The sequence below is a fragment of the Nannobrachium achirus genome (assembly GCF_963921795.1).
Source record: "Nannobrachium achirus genome assembly, chromosome: 18".
Lineage (NCBI taxonomy): Eukaryota > Metazoa > Chordata > Actinopteri > Myctophiformes > Myctophidae > Nannobrachium > Nannobrachium achirus.
Genome location: NC_137825.1, coordinates 23810395 through 23837006, shown reverse-complemented (window position 1 = coordinate 23837006; position 26612 = coordinate 23810395). Strand labels below are relative to the sequence as shown.

General features: G+C 42.5%; 1 protein-coding gene across 1 annotated transcript in view; it reads right to left on the bottom strand.

The window, feature by feature from the left end:
• dock1 (dedicator of cytokinesis 1) overlaps positions 1–26612 on the bottom strand; it is a 433218-nt gene that overhangs the window by 287166 nt on the left and 119440 nt on the right. The window contains exons 20-24 of the mRNA XM_080747125.1: positions 26492–26581; positions 23377–23477; positions 22152–22280; positions 13719–13827; positions 4946–5016 (exon numbers count right to left, since the gene is read on the bottom strand). Of these exons, the coding sequence (XP_080603251.1) occupies positions 4946–5016; positions 13719–13827; positions 22152–22280; positions 23377–23477; positions 26492–26581 (500 nt within the window). The remainder of the gene's footprint in view (positions 1–4945; positions 5017–13718; positions 13828–22151; positions 22281–23376; positions 23478–26491; positions 26582–26612) is intronic.

Sequence of the window (26612 nt, the reverse complement as noted above, 5' to 3'; positions counted from 1 at the left end):
CTATCCATGGGCAAAATCCATGGGCAAACTACAAATGTCCATGGACAAACTACAAATGTCCATGGGTGAAATTATTGCATGCAGGATGAACACATCTAGGGAAGCTGCCCCTGCAATAGGGTGTATAAATGTTAGCTCTCATCTCTATTTAGTATCTTCAAATAAAAAAACATGAAACTGTGTGGGTGAATTAAAGTTAGCATGTTACAGTAGCTACCGTACTGGTGTTATTAAACCAAAGCATAATCGCTAGTGCCAAAACTAATATTATGCTGGAACCTGTCTTGACTGATAATAAAGTTGAAAACTCAAGTGCTTATTTACCTGATTTGCAACAAGTGGAGCATTTGATTAGCACCACACCAGTGATCATGATCTTTTGCTACCCCGCTCGATAATAAAGTGGGTTCCGTGTGGGCGAACTGCAGGTGTTTATTAAACCAAAGCCTTGTTGATTAACTTATAAGGTCTGAAATTAAAATGCCTCAACTGGAGAGGCCAACATTTAGTTTGAAGCAAGCAATTTGAAGTACTGTTTTGGACAACATGCATCCTATTCATTTGGGGGTGTTTGTGTATTTTTTATCATCAAGCTTTTCAAATATCAGTATGGAATATGATTTTACTCTTCTGCACAATTATCGATGTACAAAAAATACTTATTTTTTTTATCAATTACATACCAAATGAAGCTTTGAATTTCATTACCAGCAGAGTCGACTGAATACTGACCAGCCACCTGGTCATCAAAAGCTCAGGAATGAGACAAAAACGAACTATATCTCTGTTAATTCAAGGCTTCAAGGGGTGCGTAATTGATAGAGAATAAGTAATTTTCTAAGAAAAAGCTAAGCTGGGCCTTGCAGGGTTAACCATATTTTATACATTAGATATTCAAAAATAGCAGATTTGTGCAAGCTGATACAAGTAGATCTGCTATTTCTGAAAAATCTCAAACACCTTTAACTCGAATCTTTGCTTCATGCGGGGTACATGGCACAACATATTTTGGAGATGGGGGGTCCGCAGCCAAATGCATATAATTCTGGTGGTCCTTGACATGAAAAAGTATGGGAAGCAGCTGCTTTAAAACCCATTTAGGCCTAGAATTATTGAATGCTTTAACCAGTGAAAAATAGCAGATATACAAGCTCACAGCGCGGCACCGAGTGCCGCGCTGCGAGCTTGTAGATCTGCTATTTTTGAAAAAGTCGTGAAAATGTGTGCAAATCTTTGAATATATGTATTTTTAAAGCAAACATTTGTAACTCAAATTTTGCTTCTGGGGGTGGTCCCTGGAACTAGATATTTTGAGATGCAGGTCCGTGGCCAAATACACATCATTTTGGGGGTCCTTCACATCAAAAAGTTTGAGAATCACTGACATAGTAGTCTTTCAAGTTCAGACTAACTGAGCTCCGGTTAAGTGAAAAGGACCTTTTCTTTGACGATGGCTGGCCAGATTGCTGACATGGAAACATTAAGGATTCAAAAGACACTTATAGAATCGGGTCAAAATTCAAATTTTCAAGTAAAAAAAGCTCACAGCGCGGCACCGTGAGCTTATATATCTGCTATTTTTCAATAGTTAAAGCATAAAATAATGATACAAAATAATGTGTACCCGTTCTAAATGGGTTAAAAGCTCAAACTAAAAACGTGACTGTTCATTCTGACAGAACATGTCTCTGCCAGAGAGAGAAGCGCTGGGATGAATATATCACTGCACTGCTGTCCAGAGAGAGCACTCATCTTCCCCCCTCTCCATTCTGCACGCCTCCCTTTGGGCAGAATAAATATTGCATCATTAGCAGACGAGTGGCTTCCTCTTCATTCACACCAATTAAGACTCTGCTGGGAGTGTGTGTGTGTGTGTGTGTGTGTGTGTGTGTGTGTGTGTGTGTGTGTGTGTGTGTGTGTGTGTGTGTGTGTGTGTGTGTGTGTGTGTGTGTGTGTGTGTGTGTGTGCGCGCGCGCGTGGCTGCGTGCGTGTGCAAGGACCATGTGACCTCTGGACTGACAAGGCCTGTGCATACCTCAGTATCAGTAATATAAGACTAGTGGTTTACTCAAGCTCTTTTTTTTCACTTAAGTAAGAGTAGCAATATTGCAATGTAGAAATACTCTGTTACAAGTAAACGTCCAGAAGATTTAGATTCTACAAGCTCAAAATGTGTCACCATGAGCTTCTGAGCTTGTACTGTAGATCTGCTATTTTCGAATAGCCATAGGTGTGGTGTATGATCTGACTATAATTATAGTCCGATATCAAAAGGCTATTCTGAATAAGTACTTTTACTACTTTAAAGTGTAAGGTTTTAAAAGCAGAACCTTTACTTACTATTTTTATCCTCTGCAATCATACTGCTACTTTTACTTGTGTCCAAAACGTATTCTACCAAAACGGAAAAACACCCCTGCCAACTCTCGTTTGTAGGGAGTTCAGTGTGAGAAAATAAATATTTTAACTCATTAAGACTGGAGTCATTTTCTACAAATGCCTTCTAAAATATTCATGTCAAGAATCCCCAATGTATATATGGCCATCGACCCCCATCTCAATATATTTTGTTCCAGGGAATGAATGAATGGATGAAATACTTGACCAAAAATGCATCCGATGAATGAAACATGAGTGCCAAATGTTTGTCCAAGACTTGATTTGCTGCTGAAGTGCTTCTAGTACATACATCACAAGAGATTACCATGCACATTTGTAAGTATAATGCACTGTAAATGAGGCCGAGTTAATGTTTTTGTTTTTCTGTGCTGCGTCCCTTCAGCGAGAGATTAAAAGGGATTCAAGTGGGACAGGGGACATCAAGGGGCATTTGTTAACTATGCCAGCACTGGTTTCTCAAACACTGTCCTCAGGACCAGAGGTTCTCAAACTTTTTTCATGGCCAAGGACCCCTACATTGATATACATTTAGCCATGGTCCCCCAGTACAAGCTGCAAGGTTGTACGAGATGCAAGATGGGAATGCATGCCCCATTGTACCTGTATAGAGTACCCAGTGATTTCTATTTTTTTTTCCTTTGTACGCCCCATTTTCCTCCCCAATTTGTCATTATGCCAATCAATTCCTCCCCACACACATCTGTGTTGTCACTGCTGTCATATCCCACGGTCTCACCTGCCAGTGAGGAGCCCCCACCGGGAGGACGTAGAGCCTTCGTCCTACTCCTTCCGCCCAAAACTCCCCGCTGACAGGTGCCGCCTCAACCCGGCGGATTACTTGCAATGACTATTATCACCCTCCCCCGCCCGGCTTCCCTCCCCCCGAACACGAGGAGCCAATTGTGATTCGTGTAGACCATGGCTCTTCAACAGGGGGTCCGGGACCCCTAGGGGGTCCTCAAAGTTACTCCATGGGGTTCTCCAAATCTTTGTGAGATAGAAACTTTTTTTCTCCTTTTTTATATAAACCACTTGAACCTAATGTCCATATTCTGAGAACTTTAGCCAAAAATAGCCGTTCTACAAGCTCACAACGCCTGTTGTGAGCTTGTAGATCGCTCACAACGCCTGTTGTGAGCTTGTAGATCTGCTGTTTTCGGCAAAGAGCTTTGGTGGAGGGGAAAAAGAGCAGACTAAGTACAGAGTGAAAGGTCAAGTGTATTAAGTATTGATTGTTCAAGTGGTTAAATATCTGAAAACACAAATTGACATGAATCCAACTATAAACTATATGGAATCTATGAAAAGGTTGTGGGGGTCCCTGCTTCATCTCTCTCTCAACTAAGGGGTCCTTGGCCTGAAAACGTTGCACCAGGATGGATTCTAACTCACAACCTCCGTGGCGGTGGGCAGGGACCACCCAACGGTGAGGAGGTGAGGGTAATGGCTAGTTGATGGCAGTCAAGAAACGCCGGCGCTAAACCGCAACTCACACTTTAGTGGAAACACCAGCCACTGCAAGGTTTCCACAGCAACCTGGGTATGTTTAACCAATTCCCATCCCTGTGCATGTGGTGACTGTTAAGTGCTTCAAAGAGAAAACAGCCCACGGTTAAAAAAAGAAAAAAAAAGAAGAAGAAAAAAAGAGAGCTGGAGAGAAGGAGAGAGAGAGAACAGCCCCAACTGCACAGTAATATCCCACTGGCTGGTTAGGCATACATCTTAAACATGAAATTTTAATTCCAAGAGGCGCTTGCCAACGCGAAAGCAAATATGATTGCATCCTTCGTTTACCCACCCTCGCGCGAGGGTATTGCGTTCCAATTCGACCATTCTGTGTACAGTAAATTGGCTTTAATGAGCCACAGCTCGTGTTCTTCAGATGCAGTGTCAGGTGAAAGAGAGAACATTAATGAGAGGAAGGAAAAGAGGAGCAGAGAGTCAGTTTCGGTGGGAGGGTTGTACTCTATCATGTCCTAAGTTGACCTAGTTCTGCATTCGTTGCACATGTACATACAAACCTTGTTCCACCGCATTTTTATGGTTTTCCGTAAATTAATGCACAACTTCGTCGTACTACAGTCTCAAGCAAAAGTAGTGAAAGTAGTCGATTTACTTGCTACTGCAACATTTTGATAACTAAGTGAAAAGTTGGTAAGTGGTAGGCTTTGAATATTGGATGAAAAGTATTTCGCTGTTGTCAGGTGGAAACCTTGTATGTCCAAAACAGTTTTACTTATCATTAAAAAAAAAGGAAAAAAAAAAAAAAATAGTGAAAATAGCCAAGGCGTTGTGTGCTTGTAAATGAAACTTGGAGATATGAGGTTTCTGTTGGAAAGTGATGATTTAACAAGCTTGTGACTAAATAATGACGACTCTACAATGGATCTACAAGCTCAAAGCATGTCGCTTCGGTGCCACGTTCCGAGCTTGCAGATCTGCACATTTCTTGGTTTTTGTGTGACACTGAGTATGGTAAATTAAAAAAGTTAGGATATGGAGATAGGAGTTTTCTGCCCTGAATATGCAACTTGTTACAGTTTACCTGAGTTCCTTGGGATCGAAAACCAGCTTGACGTCATTGACGATGGTGGGAACGTACTTCAGCGCTGCGCCCTGTACCCAAGACAAGAGAAAAAAAAGACATGATCACAGACTGCATTTTCAGCCTGAGCTAATTAGCACGGTCATTAATTAGTACCCAGTAAGCTGTTCTGGAACACTTTGGTCTGCGTCTCAAATAATGGCGTCTCCTAACAGAGAACATAATTAACCGGGGTGCCCCGCAGTCTGGACTTCCCCTGGCCAATCCAGCTAGTGGAGATGATGTGGCTCTCAGCAACTTGCGTTCTAGCTATATATAAAGCCCACGTCACCTTCTGCAGGCCACAGGCATTAACCCTCTATTCTTAGTAAAGCTGAGTCTATACCAAATCTCTATGCCAAAAATGGACGATCTACAAGCTCTGCTGGGTTAACCAAAGCGAAGCCCAGCCTGGCCATGTCATAATAGGTTTCACTTTATTTGACCGGGTCGTCACATTGAGATGAGAGATATTTTTTTCCAAGTGAAACCTGGCCAAAGTGTTAAAAAGACACATACTGTACACAAGAATGCAATGTGGGGGAAAAACAACAACAAGATAAAAAGGCAAATGTTTGCGATGGGGGGAGGTAGATTAGAGGGTAGGGGGTTGCTGAGGAAGGAAGATGAGGTTAATATATGAACTAAATATAACACTAACTAGTTCTATACAGCAAAACACAGACGTCCTCCCATCTCATCCTTTAGGTCAGGTCTGTTACCTCCGAGTATGCAAATGGAATCAAATGGACCACATCACCCCTGTGTTAGCCTCCCTCCACTGGTTACCGGTCAAATTCCGAATCCAATTAAAAAAACCTTCTGTTTGTTTATAAAGCCCTTCACGGCCTCGCACCGCCCAACATAATCAATCTAATTGGCATGTAAAATGTACATGCCACAGTGTAGATCGGGGTCCCAGAGATATGAACATGTATTGAATCCCCATTAGAAACCTAATGCACACTGGGGATCCCTGAAATTAAAAAAAGGCTGAGATCTAAGTAGCTGTCTTCACATGAACGACCAATCAATAGGCGGCTGAGGTCTTAGTGAGCCACAGGCATAGCCGTTAGTGGGCGTGGATACCCTGGATCAATAGTCAGTCATGGCTGGAGAGCATCTCTGCTTTACTGAAGCCAGGTAGTGATTCCAACCTTCACTCTGTGCATCCACAAAATTACCTCTAAATCAGTGGTTCTCGCACTTTTAAGATCTTTCAGAAATGTTCAAAAATTGCAGATGTACAAGCTCGCAGCGCGGCACGAACCTGCAAACTTCAAAAATGACACTTTGCCGATTTTAATGGGTTAAGTGGTGCAGTTAATCGAACTAAGCAATGCAATCATTTATAGAATAGATATTTGATAAATCGATCATCCGGGACCCCTTGGGGGTCCTCAGAGTTACTACATGGAGTCCTCTCATTTTTACAGTATATTAACCACTTGAACCCTTGTGTCCATATTCTGAGAACTTTAGCTCAGAGACAGCAAAGAGGTTTCGTGTAGAGGGGAAAAGGAGCAGACTAAGTACAGAGTGAAAGGTCAAGTATACAATACTTGTATAAAGGTCAAGTATTGATGGTTCAAGTGGTTAAATATCTGAAAACACAAATTGACATGAATCCAAAATACACTGATGATCGTGCTGTCTAACGATGAAACTATATGGAATCTATGAACAGGTTGTGGGGGTCCCTGCTTCATCTCTCTCTCTCTCGACTAAGGGGTCCTTGGCCGGAAAACGTTTCAGACCCCTGCCATATGGGGATTAAGTGGTTAAGCGAGCGGACCTGGCCCTGGTGCAAACATCCAGGAGCCTGGCTCCTCTCCCTCTCTCTCCATCAAGCCGTAGGTTGACCGTAATGAAGTCATCAGCAGCGCAGCTCCGAGTGGCTGATTACAGAGCCATCCGTTAATAATGGGGAGCGATTATCCGAGCCGACGCCTCCCCCTCTGACTGACTGATCTAAATGCCAGCCAAGGTGGGTCGGGGTGTTTATGCAGCATCTGTGCATATTAGCAGAGGTGCCAGTCTCTCTCCATCCATACAGGCTGATTACACCACAAAGATCAGATGTCTGTCGCACGCCGTTCCCTCATTGTTTCTGGTTAAGTTGGTTTGGGGAGGGGTTGTTGGCAGCGGTGGAAAGTAACATTTATTCAAGTGCTGTAGTTGAAGCGGCACTATAACTTTTCTTTAAAGGTGATACACCATGCATTTAAAAAGTATTTATGTCATATTGTTTATGTCCCAAAAACGTTTTTCAAAAGGTTTGAGGCTAAACTACCACTCCTGAATAGAGAGCCTCTCTCATTTTTGAATGGCTCTCAGAGCATTTCAGCTGCAGTACCACCTTTGGCCTGAACTGCAGTACCACCTTTGGCCTGAAATTTCATGGTGTATCACCTTTAATGAATAAAATGTCATTTTATAGAGCAGGGGTCTTCAACGTTTTCAGGCCAAGGACCCTTTAGTTGAGACACACAAACGGTTGGGATATGGAGATAAGGGGTTTCTAGAATTCTTTCCATCACTTGTTGTTGGAAATGTGCAACTGCTTACTGCCAGTATGTGAGCGAAGGCAGTGCTGGCACATGGGGAACATGCCAGCAGCTTTTGTTGTGGACTTGGCGTTCGCAAAATGAAAACATCACAATGAATACTGTCAGAGCTCGGGGGCCGACATATTTTCATGCGTGTGGAGCGCCAACGCATTTCTGGACTCCTTGCCACCTGCCTGGCAGCCATTTAAAATAAGGAGCCACGCCACCTGTCTTCGTTCTGTTATCTCCGAGCGTGCCGACGATGCTAGGGGTGAAAGCGTTAACACATACAGTGCTGTATTTTTTCTTCTCAGCACTCGTCTTATTAGCAGGCCTGTCGTAATTATTACATAATGGCCTGATGAGGCAAGGTGGCATTCTGTGTCAGTGCTCCATCTGCTTGGAATGCTTCAGAAGTCCTTAAAAGTCACTTTACTTGCTTCTTTGGGGCAATTGATGAGCGATGGTTTCTAACGCTTTTCGAGTTTTTGAGTATTTTCTGTCTTCCTGGTTCATGTGTTTGAATTAATCAATCGGCTACATTGAAAATGAGGGCCTGTCCCTCAAAGATCACAATTATTTTAGTTTCCATACATCTGCATAAATGAATCTGTTGAAAAACAGACTGCATGTCTAGTACATTATTTATTGTCATTATTAACTCATTGACTGCCAAGGCCCGAGTTAATACAGTAGTCCCAGGCTGCCACAGCCCGAGTTTCCCGAGTTGGAAGCCATTTTGAAAAAAACAAAACAATATATATATAAATATATATATATATATATAAAAAAAAATCTAAAAATGCCTCAAATGTATTAGGCATGATCGCAATTGCGAAATTGCATGTTTAGCCCCATAACAAACACATCTTTCAAAATGTCAAAAATGGCTGTTTTGTCTGACTTTGAAGACTTGTATCTCATGAATGCCTGAACGGATTTCCAAGCGGATTTTTTTGTTTGAAAGCTGTTAAAAAGTACTACACATATGGTGCATGATCTAGGCATGGGCGTGCACGATCCGTGCACTAAAAATTGATCCGTGCACTAGAAATTTAGGAAGGTGGCAGTGTTTGTTTTGTCTGACTTTGAAGGCTTCTATCTCATGAATGCCTGAACGGATTTCTTTTGTTTGAAAGCTGTTAAAAAGTACTACACATATGGTGCATATATGGTGCATGGGCGTGCACGATCCGTGCACTAAAAATTGATCCGTGCACTAGAAATTTAACTCAGTTACTGCCAATTAAATATGCCCTCGAGTGGCATTATTGCCATAAAATCTCCATAGACTCCCATGTAATTTATAGTGCACAGATCATGCAAGCCCATGCACAGATCATGCACCATGTTTGTGCAGGCTGTTCACAGCTTTCAAACAAAAAAATCAGATTGGAAATCCGTTCAGGCATTCTTGAGAAAATAGCCATTATGTTTTCTTCAGATGTAAACAAACATGGCTGCCATGTTTGAAAGATGGGGTTGTATGGGGGGTGGAACATGCAAAATCGCGATTGAAATCATGTTTACTAGATTTAATGGGGTCCAAAAAAAAAAAAATATATATATATATATATATATATATATATATATATATATATATATATATATATATATATTAATTTATTTATTTATTTATTTTTTTTGGTTTTTTTTCTAAGTAAAAGTCGCCCAAAGTCGCTTGGCAGGGAAGTCCATAGTGAGAAAGTTGCTCTAAAAGTCGTTTGGCACTGTATGAGTTAAGAACGTGGCATCCTGGTACTTGGCGGCCATCTTGAAAAGGGCATTCAATGAGTTAATACCGGTCATTTCTTTAAGTCAGGGCTTCTCAACCTTTTCAGGCCGCAACCCCCCAAAGAACCATATTTTAACTGGGGACCCCCCCACCCTGACGAGCACTAAGAGTTGAGGCATTCATTACCTTTTGTATAACACGGTTCTATTGTGAAAATAGACGATCTACATGCTCACAAGGCGTTGTGAGCATGTAGATCGGCTATTTTCACAATTTCTGCCTCTAATATTTGACAATTTGGCCAATGTTTAATTTATCATTTTAGATGTATTAAAAGGTTCTTAAATTGTCACTTTAGAAATATGCAGATACCCTCTATGCACTTAAACTTTATGTTGGTTTGTTTACTGTTGAGTGAGAAAACAATGTTGCACATTAAGTTAATCATGACAGTATGTGTAATATCTGCTCAGTGCAATTCTCGTTTGCTAAGCCTAAAAGGCAAACTGATATGTAAATTTGCCATGGACACGTCAATCACAGTTATCTGTAGGAGAAAACTGTCTAAAATGTCATGATCGTGACAATCAACCCCAGTGGTGTTCCCTTTATAATAAGACAGAATAGAAATCAGCAGTCCATAAATTCTGTCTTTTCACAACCTTAAGTGTTTGAAAGCCCTCTCCCACACACAGTCAGACACACGCAGGCGGGCCATAGGAGGGTGAACATGGCATTTCAAAGGCACTGCTTGATGGCGATGGGGACCCTCACAACTATCAAGCGCCTGCAGTTATAAATACCCACTCACCCTCTGGTAAACGGCGGAGTGCATCTGTTGCACCTTTAAAAAAAAAGAAGCCAGACAAACACAGTCTTATGTTCTCTGCTTTCTCGAAAACGAAATGCCACCTGTTAGACACTGTGCTGTGCTGTGTGAAGTCAAGCAACAGTAGCTCTCCGAAGAGTTGTTTTTTCCGAGCAAAACAACAAAATCACCAGGATGTGTGGCTCACTGTCCCCAAGGTTTACATGTGACAGTGAGCGAGTGCGTGTGACTATGTACACTTTTATTATAGTGCAATTTGAGAAACAATTTCCCTGGTCCTCATTCCTCACACTAGAAATGGTACGTTGTGTGTGTGTGTGTGTGTGTGTGTGTGTGTGTGTGTGTGTGTGTGTGTGTGTGTGTGTGTGTGTGTGTGTGTGTGTTGGTGGAGGGGGGGAGAGGATCTGCTTGTGTTTAGGGTTACATTAGGATTAGGCAATCATCATCGTATTTTGGATTCATGTCAATTTGTGTTTTCAGGTTTTGCGGTCAAAGAATGAAACTATATGGAATCTATGAAAAAGTTGTGGGGGTCCCTACTTCATCTCTTTCTCAACCAAGGGGTCCTTGGCCTGAAAACGTTGAAGACCCCTGGTTTAGGGGCTGGAGTTATGCGTGAATTAAAATTCGATGCGTGACACCAACACCTGTGTATGTCTGTATTTGTCTGTAATGTGTGAGTATCTCTGTCGGTATGTGTTCAGGTCTGCATGTAACATGTGCCATGTGCGTGTGCATATGTGTGTCTGTATGCTTGTGTATATTTCCGAATGTGCATGTATCTATACTCGTGTGTATACTACCCATGTGTGTATGTGAGCATGTGCATGTGCCACACACCGTCCAGATGTTCAGGAGGATAAAGTCTGGAGGTGTGACATCATCGGTCTGAATGTGTGTGTGTGTGTGTGTGTGTGTGTGTGTGTGTGTGTGTGTGTGTGTGTGTGTGTGTGTGTGTGTGTCTGTGTGTCTGTATGTTTATGGATAGTGTGTATCCTCATGGGTGTACCCATGTGTGCACGTATGCGTGTGCACGTAGCCCAGATGTTCCGTACGATAAAGACTGGAGGTGTGACAGAGTGTGCTTATTAACTTCCAGCTGTCACAGTGCTTCAGCACAATCCAGCTTTACCCCACCACCCCCACCACCACCCCATCCCCACCCAAAAGCCTGTTCCTCAAGATCAATTTTTAATTTAGTGACAGTAAAGCTTAATATCTAACCCAATTACACAGCATTTGATTCCTAATTGACTCCAGGGCATCTCCTACGGCTGAGAGTGCAGCGTGTGTCTAGGTGCTACGCCCAGGTGCTGCTATGTGCTACGTGATTAGGGCTGCAACTAGTGATTCTTTTTCTTAACAGATAACCTGGGAACCAGAAGAATCTGTCATTGCAAAAGAAAACAATTTCCCTTGGCAGATTTGGTCTGGCACCGCTCAGTTGTGGTTGGATTTTACTCCCTCGTAAGTTGTGAGGGACCAATCGGAGTCCAGTAAGCAAATATGGGGCGGGTTTATCACCAGGGGCATATATTTTTTGTATTATCTGAGATTCCAGACTAATATCTACAGTACGCAGTGATAATTGTCTGGTCTGGCCATGCCAGGCTAGCTCTACAAGCTCACAATGCGGGCATGTCGCTATGGGTGAATATGTTAAAATATTTTCACACAATTTAAAAAAAACAGAATTTTACTGTTGTGTCTGCATGTGTGCGAGTTTACACGTGTGCTAATCTTGGGCTGTTATTCCATCATATAATATATCATTTTATACTATAACATCAAATATCATGTTAATCGACAACACATTGCGATATTTGTTATCATAGCTGATATTCTTCACCTATAGGCCTATTGTGTGTGTGTGCGTGCATGTTAATTTCAGATGGCAACACAACAGAGTGTTGTGGGGAGGGAGGGAGGGAGGACAATGAAAGGCTACAAGGCCAAAGCGCAGAGCGAGGTGAGGAGAGGAAAGGTCACACAAATACCTTGAGGAGTAGCTAAAGAAGAGAAGGTTGAAGAAGAAGACCGGAGCAGAGGACAGTCAAGGTCAAGAATGAAACGCAGAGAGAAGAGAGAAACACACACACACACACACACACACACACACACACACACACACACACACACACACACACACACACACACACACACACACACACACACACACACACACACACACACACACAGGCAAGGGAAACAAACACAGACAAAACTGTTCGATTACATAGGCTTAAAATGAGCAGTAAGTGAATTTCGTTTTGTTAATATAAGTTGCTACTGTATACTGTATATAGTGTTTGTTCAGTAACAGGGGACCTCCAACACCGCGTCTCTCCAAAGCTTTGGCAAACAGAAAATACATTTTAAGGTCGGGATATCAATTTGATCTAATCAGAAGACATAACTCATACAGGAGGATGGAGGACACAGGACAAACAAGTGAATATCGGAAGTGATGATGATTTTATTTTTTTATCAGAAACCGGAACGCTGTGAAATTGAAGCTGAGAAATGTGCTCTCTGAATGGATGAAATTGGCAACCCGCGTGAAAATGGATTTTCTGTTTATTCAAGAGATGGAGAGACTGGGAGGCTCCTGTTACTGAACAAACACTAGCAGTCAGTGTCAGTGCATAGCAATGATTACTGTACCCTATTGTATATAGAGCTTTAAACCTTTCACAAAAACTTTTCGTTTCAACCAAAGAAATATCACTTACACAACCTTTAAAAGATAAGCTGGATTTATACTTCGCTGGTTTTGTGTGCCCCAAAAAGAACCACATCTACACTGCATGGAACAAAGTATATCGAGCGCAATATTGAGAAAACAAACATGTGAATAGCTTCATTGTGATTAAATTTTATTTCAGCGCCTAAAAACGATTAAATAAATACAGTGTGCTGTGATTGGGCGGCGAATGAAGGGCTACAACACACAGCAGGATTGGTCCATTTTGAAAGAAACATTAAATGTTTTCTTCGTCCGGCGCAAACTTCTGCGGCAGACTATCGATTTTGTGCAGTAAAAGATCACCTTGTTCAAGAGGCCGGGCTAGGCTAGAGAAAACTGCTGCCGTCTGCTATTATTTAACGATGTGTTTATTTATGTGTTTAATGGCTGTTCTTGTGTTCTTGTGTAGCCCTGGTCAGGACACGTGGCCAAAAAGACAATAGAGGTGAATACGAGGACAGTTGTACTTTGTACAGGAGGAGGGAAATATTCTGCCCGCACGTGAACAGAGGTGGGGAAACCAACAATGACACATGTGCACACTAGGGATGGGACGATATGAAAATGTCATAGCACGATTATTGTGACAAAATAAATCGCGATTTACGATATTATCACGATAATCAAAATCGATTATCCAGGGGCGGAACATTTGCCAAAAAATAGCAGATCTACAAGCTCACAGCGTTGCGACGCGTTGTGAGCTTGTAGATCGGCTATGTTTTGGCCAAGAATTTGATAGAGTGAAAAAAGACTGTATCAAGTACGTAAATAAATATGTTGAAAGTATGTGTGCTGTATTTCTTTCTTTTTCTTTTGCTGTGAGAGTGCAGTACAGTATGTTCATTGAATAGTAAAGGCTGCAGACAGCCTACCTTCACCATGCCAGTGTTCTCCACGCTGCTGTTCATCATGTCGTTGAAGGATGTGAACAGGTTCCTCAGGGACTCCATGAAGTCGGCCTCGCCTTTGTTCTCATACAGTCTAGGAGGAGGAGGAGAGGAGAGCAGCATGGGTAAATGTTCTCATACAGTCTAGGACAGGGGTCCTTCAATGTTTTCAGGCCAAGGACCCCTTAGTTGAGAGAGAGAGAGAGATGAAGCAGGGACGCCTGCAACCTTATCATAGATTCCATATAGTTTCATCGTTTGACAGCACAATCGTCAAGTGTATTTTGGATTCATGTCAATGTGTGTTTTCAGATATTTAACCACTTGAACCGTCAATACATAATAAACGTCACCTTTCACTGTACATAGTGTGATCTTTTTTCCCCTCTCCACCAAACCTCTTTGCTGAAAATAGCTGATCTACAAGCTCACAACGCCTCGCAGCGAGAGGCGTTATGAGCTTGACTTTTCGACTTTTGTCTCGGTTGAAAAGCGGCGACAAAAACGCCAGCGTCCTCTCAGACCGGAAGATATATATATATACAAAAACGCCAGCGTCCTCTCAGACCGGAAGATATATATATATATTATTAATATGAACGCTAGGGTGCAAGTGGCTAATATAAAAAAGGAGAAATAACAGTTTCTATCACTGAAAGATTTGGAGGACCCCGTGTAGTAACTCTGAGGGCCCCCTGTTGAAGACCCCTTGTCTAGGAGGAGGAGAGCAGCATGGGTAAATGTTTCAAAGACACACAAAGATTATTCATTTTTGCTCTCTTGGCCACTGCGTGGGTGCACTACAGCTATAATGGGTTTAACTGTGTCTTGTTTGTAATGTTTTGCCCTAATCGATCCCAGTTCAATTCCTGTGTTTTATTTTTTCCCCAGATGCATTAAAAACAAATACAACATTGCATCAGACTCATTTTGTGTGCAACGAACTGAAGCTTTGAGTTTTAGTGCTGCTATCGAGTACAATCCGAATTCATGTCCCACGATACATGCACCCTATTGCACTGGTTCTCAATGGCCCTTTTTCCGCCGGGGTTCAACCAGTTCAGTTATTTTTTCCCACCTAATATTTAACCAGTTCAGAGTGTTTCCACTGAAAATGAATTGGTTCAGGTGTGCCCGCTGGCCTACTGGTCCAGGCACATACCACTTGGGCATTGCCACATAGGCATGGATGCCTGGCGGCGTCGCCGCAGGTTCGATTCCCGATCCGGATGACCTTTGCCGCGTGTCACTCCCCATCTCTCCCCCCATTTCCTGTCAGTTTACTGTCCTATCAATAAAGGCATAAAAGCCCAAAAACAAATCTTAAAAAAAAAGAAAATGAATTCGTTCAGAACCCTAAAAGTTGGTTCAGAACTGGAACCAAAAAATGGCTGCTGGGCCCGTGAAAGCAACAAAGTTCCAAGAATCTAGAACGGAAACCAGTTCTAGAACCAAAGTCCTTTTGGTGAAAAAGAGGCCAATGTGGGTCCCTAGTGGTCCCCGGACCGGGGACTAGGGGGTTCCAGGGGGTCCTCGCTAAAAGATGGGTAGATGCATGTCAAACTGGGGCTCCTCATAAACTGAAAGAGTTTGAGAACCACTGCCCTGTTGCACTGATCAAGCTCTGTTATCTTCCCGCAGGATGGCGGTAGCACAGCTGTTCTGCATCCCACTCTGATTCGGCTTGAAGGTGAGGCATTTGGACCAGCAGTCCAGGATGTCCAAGGTGCTGTTTAGTTTGAGTAAAATTGTTATGGGAGCGTTGACACCCCCCCCCCCCACACACACACACAAAAACACACACATTCATGAATAACAGTCTGTTGTTTCCCCGCGCCTTGCGACGCTTCTCGCCCTTAAGGCATCTTACTTGTAAATAACAGTTTGATATGTATTGTCTATCTCTCTCTCTCTTGCTCTCTCTCTCTCCCTCCCTCTAATTCATTAAAAGTCGTCTGCGAGGGAGTGGGGGCCCGGGCGCGTTGTCGATGCAGAATTACGACACCGGATCAAAACGACATACATCATCGCTCGCTGCCAGCCAGATTAGCATTTAAAACAACCAGACAAGACCCCAGAGCACCTTGCCTGCTGTCACTGAGAAACACAAAAAAAAGATGTGTGGTAGGAAAAACATGAATAATCTACGTAAACGAGCGCTCTTGAAAAGCCAGCAGGGAGAGAAGAGAGAGGAGGAGATCTAAGGGTGCCATGTGTGTCTGTCTGTCTGTCTGTCTGTGTGTCTGTCTGTCTGTCTGTCTCTGACTGTTTGTCTATCTGGTACTTAAAGGAGTACTTCACCACTTTTCAACCTATCTTCATATAATAGGTCCTTACTAATGTTCATGATAAAATATCACATTTTTTTTCTACTCAGTTTGGGTCTCATAGGAGAGCTGTCCACCGGTGACATCATCAATGGGAAATGCAAGCTAATAGAAACTGCAGGCTTTTTATTCCTGAAAAGTTGCAATGTTAAAGTGGAAGCCATTGTTCTCGTGATAATACAAATCTAAATATTTCTTTTTTTCAAAAATATTGTTTAAAGAAAATCTGTCAAACGATGATGTCACCGGTGGAAGGATTTTACAGCTCTCCTATGAGACCCAGACTGAGTAGAAAAAAATTGTGCTATTTTATTATGAACATTAGTGAGGACCTATTATATGAAGACAGGTTGAAAAGTGGTGAAGTCCTCCTTTAAGTATCAAAGTATCAATACAACAATGTCAATACAACAGAATAGGGGTTTTGTATTTAAAACATACAAATGTGCAAAGTAACTACTTTCAAATAATTGAAGTGGAGTGAAAATAAAGGGTTTTTAAAAAGTATATCTGACATGGCGGGAGTAGAACTATTGAAAGCATTGAAACACTAGTTATCAACAGAGTACCTCAAAATTGTACTTACACCACCTAAATCTTAAAGCAACCTACAACATCTACAAGCGTACAATATGTTGCTTTGTAAACTATTATGCTTTTGTAAGAACAGTTTCAGCTGAGATATTTAATGTAGAGCAAATACATGGCAAACTGGCATGTGGACTTCATGTCTGCTATGCAATTACAATAACGGTGGTTCTGAAACTTTTACATTGCAAGGACCATCATAACTCTGAGAGAGTACACTCTTGTACACTCTCAGAGTTACAGACATCTAACTGTCCATTTGGAACGCCCTATAGAAGGGGTGCTCAAAAGGTAGATCGCGATCTACTGTACCAGTAGATCACAAAGACTGTGCAGGTAGACCACATGACATGCCCCTAAAAAAGTGTACATAATTAAAATCACAAACATCACAAAACCCCTCTTTTTGACATCAATTAAGGTGATTTGATTGATTGACATCGAGAAGGGCCTGTCAGCTCCCTTCATGGCTTCTAAAGTAGGCAAACCCTACGATGCAATGATTTGTTTTCAAGAGTCAGTAGCATTACCGGAATTCCCGGAGAAAGCCCTATACAAATCGTTAAAGTTAACTGTTAAGGAATCGGACCGTTAAGAGGGAAGCAGCATCGTAAATCCTAAAGGATCCCGACCCTAACCATAACTCCCTCCCAAATGCAAATGCAGTTCATGGCTCTCGCAGTGCAATTCATCTTTACAAACTGGGTATTAATGGCAAATTAACTACTTTGTGTCAGTCTGCTGCAAACTCACAGGGCAGCGATTATTCTTATCCCCAATTAATCAACAAATCGATTAACTATCTAAGCAAGATTATATGCTGCAAGGTGACATGCAAAAAGTGGGAAAATACATCAACAAGCTCACTTGTATCAGCAAATTTCACTATTTCAGAACAATTTGGAAACACTTCGCCTGTAACGACTTGCCTGGAAGAGGGATTATATTATCAATCGATTATGTTATTAAACTATCAATGATTTTGTTACAATCTATTAAATCACTTGGTTGGACTAACTGTGAAGCCTTTGAAAATAATTATGTGTCTTTATTAACTCTTTAACTGGCAGTTAATGGGGAAACCCCTCCCTTCACAGAATCAGTGGGATAAATGGCTATTGACGGGGACCCCACATGGGCCTGTGCTGGAGGGAAAGAAGGCAGAGCGGTGAGAGCCTATGCGTGTGGTTAGGCAGCTTGCTCCCTCCGCTCCGCATCACATTTCATTGACTTTCCTCACAGAGAGAGAGAGCAGGGTCGTCAATTGGGTATGGCAGGGGTATGCAGCTGCCATAATAAAAGTTACTTTTAAATATAAATCCATGAATGTCTCTTTGTCTATCTGTGCTGGTTATTATGTTGTTAAATTACAGTAAAATAACTACAAATGCAAAATGTAACATAATGGTCACTTTAACAAGGTATTATAATTATATTCTCCACACTTGTATTCTCCCCAGCTTGACAAAATGGTATATTCCCAAGTTCCGCAGGTCAGCTGCACAGGTGCAATGCATTATTGTTAACTAGCCCTTACCCGTTCAAAGATATGAGCTCCAAAATGATGTGCAGTGTGTGGGTTATGGGATGTGCACTGTGCATACAGTATATGAGGGATGGAAAGTAACTTTAACTGGTGCTTGCATGATAATATGTAGGAGCATCAATGTAAGAAATACCCGTTTCGTTTAATGGCTACCCCCCCCCCCCAGCCCACCCGCCCACCCGCCTGCGCACACACCCGCCTGCCTGCACACACACACACACACACACACACACACACACACACACACACACACACACACACACACACACACACACACACACACACACACACACACACACACACACACACACACACACACACACACACAGAGAGAGCTGGTTAAACATGTTGCCTCATGCTAGATGCAGAATAGATGTGCCTCATGCTAGATGCAGAATAGATAGTAGATACACCAGAAAAATGCTAATATACAGTATATGATTTGTGAAAGTGACAAACGGGCTTCACAGTTATGTTAGGTGTGTTCATATGCTAATGGTGATGCGATTTCAGATCAATTGCTCCAGCCACTGAGGAGAAACGCTGTTTCAGACAGACAGACAGACAGACAGACAGACAGACACTCACTCACTCACTCACTCACTCAGACAGACAGACAGACAGACAGACACTCACTCACTCAGACATTCGCAAAATTATAGTATAGATTGTGGAACGTTTACTAACATGCTGAGTTTAGCTGCACTTGAAAAACCATTCCATGCTGCCATATCCAGCCCAAGAAACCTGTGTAAAAAACTGACAAGTCAGGTTTTTTCTTTTTTTTTCAGACATTGTGAAAATAGCCGATCTACATGCTCACAACGCCTCGCGCAGCGAGGCGTTGTGAGCATGTAGATCTGCTATTTTCACAATAGAACCGTGTTATCCAAAATGTAATGCCTATTTTCCATGAGGACTCCCATCTTTGCCATACCCTAGCTTTTGCTGAACTGACGCCACTGAGAGAGAGAGAGAGAGAGAGAGAGAGAGAGAGAGAGAGAGAGAGAGAGGCAGGTGTACTGTTAGCCTGCTGCTATCTCCCGTAGGGCTTCTGGTATTACATGGACCGCGCTCGTCACCGTTGAGGGCTTACAAAAATCACTACGTTTTGATGCCCAGGGATGTTGTTGCCACAAACAACAATTACTCTCTCTCTCTGTGTCCGTCTGTCTCTCTCTCTCTCTCTCTCTGCCCGGCGCTAAGGAGCGGGAGGGCTTACGAGGACGGCCGTAGACGGGCTTTGGTCGAGGGGGGGGGGGGGGGAATTGTGAGATTAGAGAGTCTACTACTCTACCCTGTTATAGGAATGTTCCTGCTGGCCTCCAACTGAGGAGCACTTATCACCTGCTGACATGGGCCTGCTTCATCAAATCTAAGCACCATAACCAGTGGTATTTAATATATTATATTATATTGAAGGAGACAAAATATTATTTTGTCTCCTTCAGTGTGGACAAATAATTTCTCATAATTTTTCAGTTACTCTCCAAAACCACTAAGAAACAGCCTTTTATCTATTTTATTTGTTCCAAAATAAGAACTCATTTCATCATTAATCATTTCTTCTCTTTGTTCTTTGAGGTTTGTCCTTACAGATGGAAATGTGGCTGTTTTCTAGTGCATTTCCATATTTTTTAGACTACTCATGCAGTGTTACAAAATCATTGTCTAGACTCTAGACTAAATGTCCAAAATACGACCGTCATTTTTATCTTGCGGCCCTCTGACTTTTTCTATTTTGCTGAGTGGCCCCTTAGCCATCTTAAGTTGAGTAGCCCTGATGTACAGTATGTTTTGTAATAATCTAAATCTGCTAATTAACAAAGTAATTAAAGATAAAAAAAATTGCAGTATAGTTTAAAAAAATTACAATATGTGCATCTGAGATGAATTGGAGAAGTACAGTACAAAGTCTAAATACACAAGCAAAGTCAAAAGTTCTTTCCACCAAGGCTCCGACGTAAGTCAAAACCAGTCAAAGGCAACTTTTCAAACAGAAAGACTTATTGAGTGTGGAGTGACACAACCCCACGCTGGCAGTGGCCCCCGCCGCACTTGTCGGGCAATCAAAGAAAGTGCCATCAAAGAGAAGGGTTTTCAAAACACAGTTACTGTAGCAGAATCGCTTAAAGGTGAAGATAAGGCCATTATCAGTCATCCCACGCGTGGAGAAAGAGAGAGAGGGACAGCATGTTTCCCAAGGTGGACCGACGACCGGGGGGAAAAGAGAGAGTGATGATGTCGTCGCTGTGGTCCGAGTCGTGAAATAGAGGACGATGTGTCCTCTAGACTCCCGGTACGAAGAAGCCAATCAAACCAATGCACACTCAATTAGACCATATATCAGTTTCCCCGTCCACAACCCACTCCTGCAACCCAACATTATCACCCATTTAACACCCCCTCTGCTAATTATAAGTACATCGGGTCAAATTACCTTATCACAGAGAACCTCAACCTCCACCTAATTCCACTAAGTAATGGCCTGTTACATAATAAATAAATGCGCTGGCAGGGCAATATAGCAATTGAATGATAAACCTATAGACCCCCAGACACTACAAGTAATATTTATAAATATTTATAAGGACAAGGACGGAGATTAAGCGAAGGATCCGGACTGCTGTCCATGGTGCTGAATGTTAATATTTGCATGGTTTCCTTGAGCGCGAGCGAGCGAGCGAGCGAGCGAGCAAGCGTGTGCGTGCGTGCGTGCGTATCTGTAACAATGGTGGTACGGTGTGTTGTTTGTTCTATAACATCTAACAACAACCACACCCATTCTAACAACGAGCGTTAATGTAGTTAAGTGCAGAGTTTAGAGCACTGCAACTTCTGGGCAAAGTGCTTGATCGTGATCAAGATGTACTCGGCGACATATTCTACCGGCAACCGACGCTGTCTGACGGCACCTTCAGCAGTGAGTGGACCTCTAGGCCAGGGGTTCCCAAAACTTTTCGCCCTATAAATATTTTTTTTTAATCCAAGGCACCCCTACATTATAATTTTCACTCCCAGCACCTTATATTTATAGGATATCGTCATTGTCGGGTGGAAACCTTGTATGTCCAAAACCGTTCGTTTTGTATTTATCATCTATAAAATGTACTAAACTAGTGAAAACAGCAGATCTACAAGGACACAACGCCTCGCGATGCGTATGATGAAGCAGGGCTTTGCTTTACCAAAAGACACATTTGAAACTTGGAGATACAAGGTTTCTGCCCAACAGTGACGATATTTTAGTGATTATAATTTATGTTGCGAGGAAAACGTTGAGATAATAGCCATTTTGGTTAGAACTGACTGAAAATAACTTTGTACTTCAAGTTTAAAATGATACTAAATATTTTTTCAAGTGTCCAAATAAATTCCAAATATTATCAAATTATCTCACGGCACCCCTGGACTGCCGTCACGGCACCCCGTCACACACTTTGAAAACCCCTGCTCTAGGCCCATGGGAGCGGCTACGGAGCACGCTTTGTCACCGGACGGCGGTGCGAGACTGGGACCTTTGCTTTCTCTGATGGTCCAGCCTGGGACATGCCCACAGACTGGTTGTTGTTGGAGGGTTTTCGAAACCTTCGACAGCTGAGGATGTCCAGGACTGGCAAATTGTTGTACTGTCTGCTGAGTGACATTCTTGTTATATCCGAAAACATGTGCCATGACTGGTCTGGATTTAACCTAACTACACCTGTAATGTTTGTGTCCTTGTGCACCTTCTTATCGTGTGGACATAAATACATTGTTAAAAAGTGTGTGTGTGTGTGTGTGTGTGTGTGTGTGTGTGTGTGTGTGTGTGTGTGTGTGTGTGTGTGTGTGTGTGTGTGAGCGAGCGAGCGAGCGAGCGAGTGCGTGCGTGCGTGAGTGAGTGAGTGAGTGCGTGAGTGAGTGCGTGCGTGCGTGAGTGAGTGAGTGAGTGAGTGTGTGTGTGAGTGAGACACATACAGGTTGAAGAGGACCCTGGAGCGAACGATGAACTTGAACATGTACTCCAGAGCCTTCATAGCCTTCAACAGCTGCTCGGTCAGCTTCTCGGCGTTCTCCACGTAGTTCTTCAGAACCGTGGTTAGCTTCCTGTGGAGACACACCCCCAAAACACCAAAACACAGTATGAAGGGTGGCCGGCCATCTAGAAGAGGGTCTGTGTTGTGTGTTGAGTCTGAGGCTATAATCTCACAAACCACTCTGGACTGATCAGCGACACATTTGGTGTGCACTCCACTCTGCCATACCAGCTCAGTGGCCTTGTGGTGTCCACCCTGAGATCCCTGAGATTGGGAGGTCGGGATTCGAACCCAAAGCCTCCCTGCTTGGCACTCAGCATCAAGGGTTGGATCAGTGTTGATTTTGTCGACTAAAACTATGACGAAAAATGTTTGTCAACTGCATTTTTTTTTAACTGACGAAAACGAAATAAAAACTAAGCTGTGATGACTAAGACTAAGACTAAATATATTGACAATTTCGTCAACAAAATAAATACGAGACTAAAACGTTAGAGAGGGACTAGTGGAGAAGAGAGTCATTTTATGTTTGGTTGTTGGTGTTGTGTGCTGAAAATAGAAGGATTTGAAATATTCAAAGACTTGCACAAATGTTCACGATTTTTCAAAAAAAGATCTACAAGCTTGTATATCTGTTATTTTTCAATAGCTAAAGCACAAAATAATGTGTTCCCAGTCTAAATGGGTTAACCCCGTCCCCCTATGAAGAACATTCATAGGGGGGCCCGCAGTGAATCCTTGTACCCAGGGCCCAGAATTTGCTGAGACACCCCTGCATGCGCTCTCTGTAGCTTTCTGTAGACACAGTAGAGCTGCCCCCCTAGTGGCCATAATGTGGGTCAAAAATCGACTATTTATGCAAATTCTACAAATTGTATGCAAAATAAAAAGGGGCAAAACTAGCTTACCCAATAACAGCCAGACCCATGAGTGATTATTTGTGCCAAGTTCTGAGGCAGTTGGACTACTGGTCTGCTGTGGGACCTCGGCCGCACAAACAAACCCCCCCACACACACTCTAATTATATAATACGATTATTTCTTTGTACTTGAAAGTTAAAGGCGGTCGACCCGGGCTGAAAGCTCGGTCGCCACATCGCTATCTGACCCCATCTTGTTTTGACGACACTTTCCTAAGCCGGTCGGTTCTTTGGACAGTTACTCACGTGTACGCCAGCGTTGCGCTGAAATGCTTCCGAATGTAGGTTTCCAGAACGGGGTTAAAGTGCTGGAACTTCCTGTCAGCGATGAGCCCAATTATGAACACCTGTTGGAAGAGGAAAGAGGACTTCATTAAAAATGTACGGCAAGCGTTTCATGTGCAGGGCTGGAACAGAGGAGGCCTGTCTCATTCAATATGCTCAAAGGGAAGGGAACATTTTTAACAAGATTGCCAAATAAGCCAAAAGTTCCTTTTCTCCAAATGTTTCCCAGTCGGCAGATAATCTAGGACAGTGATTCTCAACCTGTGGGCCGGGGACCAATGGTGGACGATAAAAAAAAGGGGGGGGGGGAAGTAACTAAATTAGTTTAATTAACTCATTTAATTAAACTCCCTTTTCAAGATGGCCGCCAAGTACCAGGATGCCACGTTCCTAAATTTCTAGTGCATGGATCAATTTTTAGTGCACGGATCGTGCACGCCCATGCCTAGATCATGCACCATATGTGTAGTACTTTTTAACAGCTTTCAAACAAAAAAATCCGCTTGGAAATCCGTTCAGGCATTCATGAGATACAAGCCTTCAAAGTCAGACAAAACAGCCATTTTTGACATTTTGAAAGATGTGTTTGTTATGGGGCTAAACATGCAATTTCGCAATTGCGATCATGCCTAATACATTTGAGGCATTTTTAGAATTTTTTTTATAAAAAAAAAATTTTGGATTTTTTTTTTTTTTTTTTTTCAAAATGGCTTCCAACTCGGGAAACTCGGGCTGTGGCAGCCTGTGAGTACTGTAATAACTCGTGAAACTCGTGCCTTGGCAGTCAATGAGTTAATAGTAGCTTAAAGAGTAGTTCACCCACAAAATGACTTATTTTCGATTAATTACACAACCCACAAAGCTTTGACCACTTAAAGGCCCACTTCACCTCTGGGACAACCAGATCTTATTTTATTGTTGTTTGGGACATGATCAACACAATCCTGAGTTATTTTTTGTGTTCAATTTGTGTTTTGAGATATTTTAGTATTTCAGCATGACTAGTGATGCATTTTGCATCATATGATGCAACATGATGCAACCCAAACAACAATAAAATAAGATCTGGTTGTCCCAGAGGTGAAGTGGGCCTTTAACACGTGCTCAGATATGAATTGGCCACGTACGCAAAAGGTTGAGAACCACTGATATAGGACATTCAATGACACACAGCCTGGGCCAGCTCTCCAAAAAATGCTGTTTTGGCATTCACGGCATGAACCGATTTGATTTGTCTGAGACTCAAGATAGCAAGTTCATCATGACAGATCCTTTCAGATAATATGGGAACTACAAAGACTTGACAAAAAGGGATATGGAACTAAAATTCAAGCAGGGTAATTGTCTTTTTCCTTGTCTTGCAGGATGGAATGTTAAGTTCACACATTGTTAGCTTATGAACTTGTAGAGTTGCTATTTTCAATTGTTTAAACATTTCAACAACACACACACATCTTGTATGGGGATTCCTGCCAAAATAAGGGCACAAAGACAGCAGGGTAAAAAAAATGCCAGGCTGCATTATCAACATCACCACAGCTGCAGAAAATCATTTTTATTCATTTTTAAATACTGTAGGTGTGTAGATTTTAGGTGTGTCAATACTGTCTATTTAATTGGCATGCCCTTGGCTCTGGACACACCTATGGAAATATAACACACTCATTACTCATGTGTTTGGTCCTGCTGTGTTGCTTACCAGTCTGACATGTTTTTAATTAGCTGTAATTTTTTACCTGAACTGGAAAACAACATCAGCCTATAGTGCGAGGGTTCCCAAACCTTTCAGGCTGCGACCCCTCAAAACTAATCATATTTGAACTGGGGAACCCGCACCCTTACATACACTTGGAATTGTAGCCAATACATTTAGTATGACTCGGTTCCACAGATAAATATTAACATTATACTCTGCCCTGCCAAAGTGCCAGGATGCCAAATTCACCCATAATAACAATAATAATAAAGCGCGCCCATGCGCAGATCATGCACCACGTGAGTGCACGCCGTTCACAGCTTGGAAATTCGTTAAGGCATTCATGAGATAGCAGTCATTATGTTTTCAGTCATTATGCACGCACAGAAGCGTTTTAAATGCGGAATTCTTGGAATCCCAGATTTGAGCAGCTTCACTCTTCTATCGCGGTTGTAGGGGCCTTGGTTCAGAGTATGGGAAGCCATTGGCGACCCCTCATTGACTGGCCTGTAGCCAATAGGTAGAAAAGGGAGAAAGTGACGACAAGTTGCAGAGTCTGTTTATTGACAGCCTGTTTTTTGGGGGGCGAACGGTTCCTTCTACACTATGGTGGTTTTGCAGTGTACTGTAGCCGTCCCAGTGGGGAGGTGTTTTCATGTGGAGGAAGCCAGCTCTGCCTGTGGCATGAAGCAGTCAACATTCCTGTACGGGAGCAGCTAAAGGTGTGTGTGTGTGTGTGTGTGTGTGTGTGTGTGTGTGTGTGTGTGTGTGTGTGTGTGTGTGTGTGTGTGTGTGTGTGTGTGTCCTGCATACTTTCACAACAACACACACACACACCCCGCAGGCAACAAACACAACCGCCGCTTTTTGAGAGAGGTATAAACGTGTTCTCTGCTTCTCTCTCCCAAGCCAACAGTGGGTGCTGTCAGACCGTCTTTATGCAACATATTATGCTTGACTGAGCCGCCGTTTTAAAGAAAGAAGGTAAAATAAAAAGAAGTGTATAAATAAATCATGTCAAAACGCACACTAGACATGCTTTACACCAACAACAACGTGATGTCACCGTGCTCAATGCTACCATCCAAAAAGAGAAGAGGTGCCAAACCATGTGGGAATAAACTTAAAAATAATATGACAAAAGTGCTTTTATCCAATTCCGAGGACCCTCGGAATTACTACAGGGGGCAGCCAAATGTTTGTGTGATTTTGTGTGTGATTGAACCTAATTACATAGCAGATCTCACAACGCCTTGCACATTAACATGAATCCAAACCTTCACCGAACGATGTTCAACCTGAATAAAAATACCCTATGGCATGGCAGGGGATTTAGGTGGAGAAGTTCTTATGATCTCTAAAGAGTGGGGTTTTTCTTACCAAGGCATCGAAGACCAGTGTATCAAACTGGTCGCTGTCTGAGTTCTCCATCATGATGTTGAAGAGTGCATCCAGCGTGTCCTGCAGGAACTGGAAGGGAACACACACACACACACACACT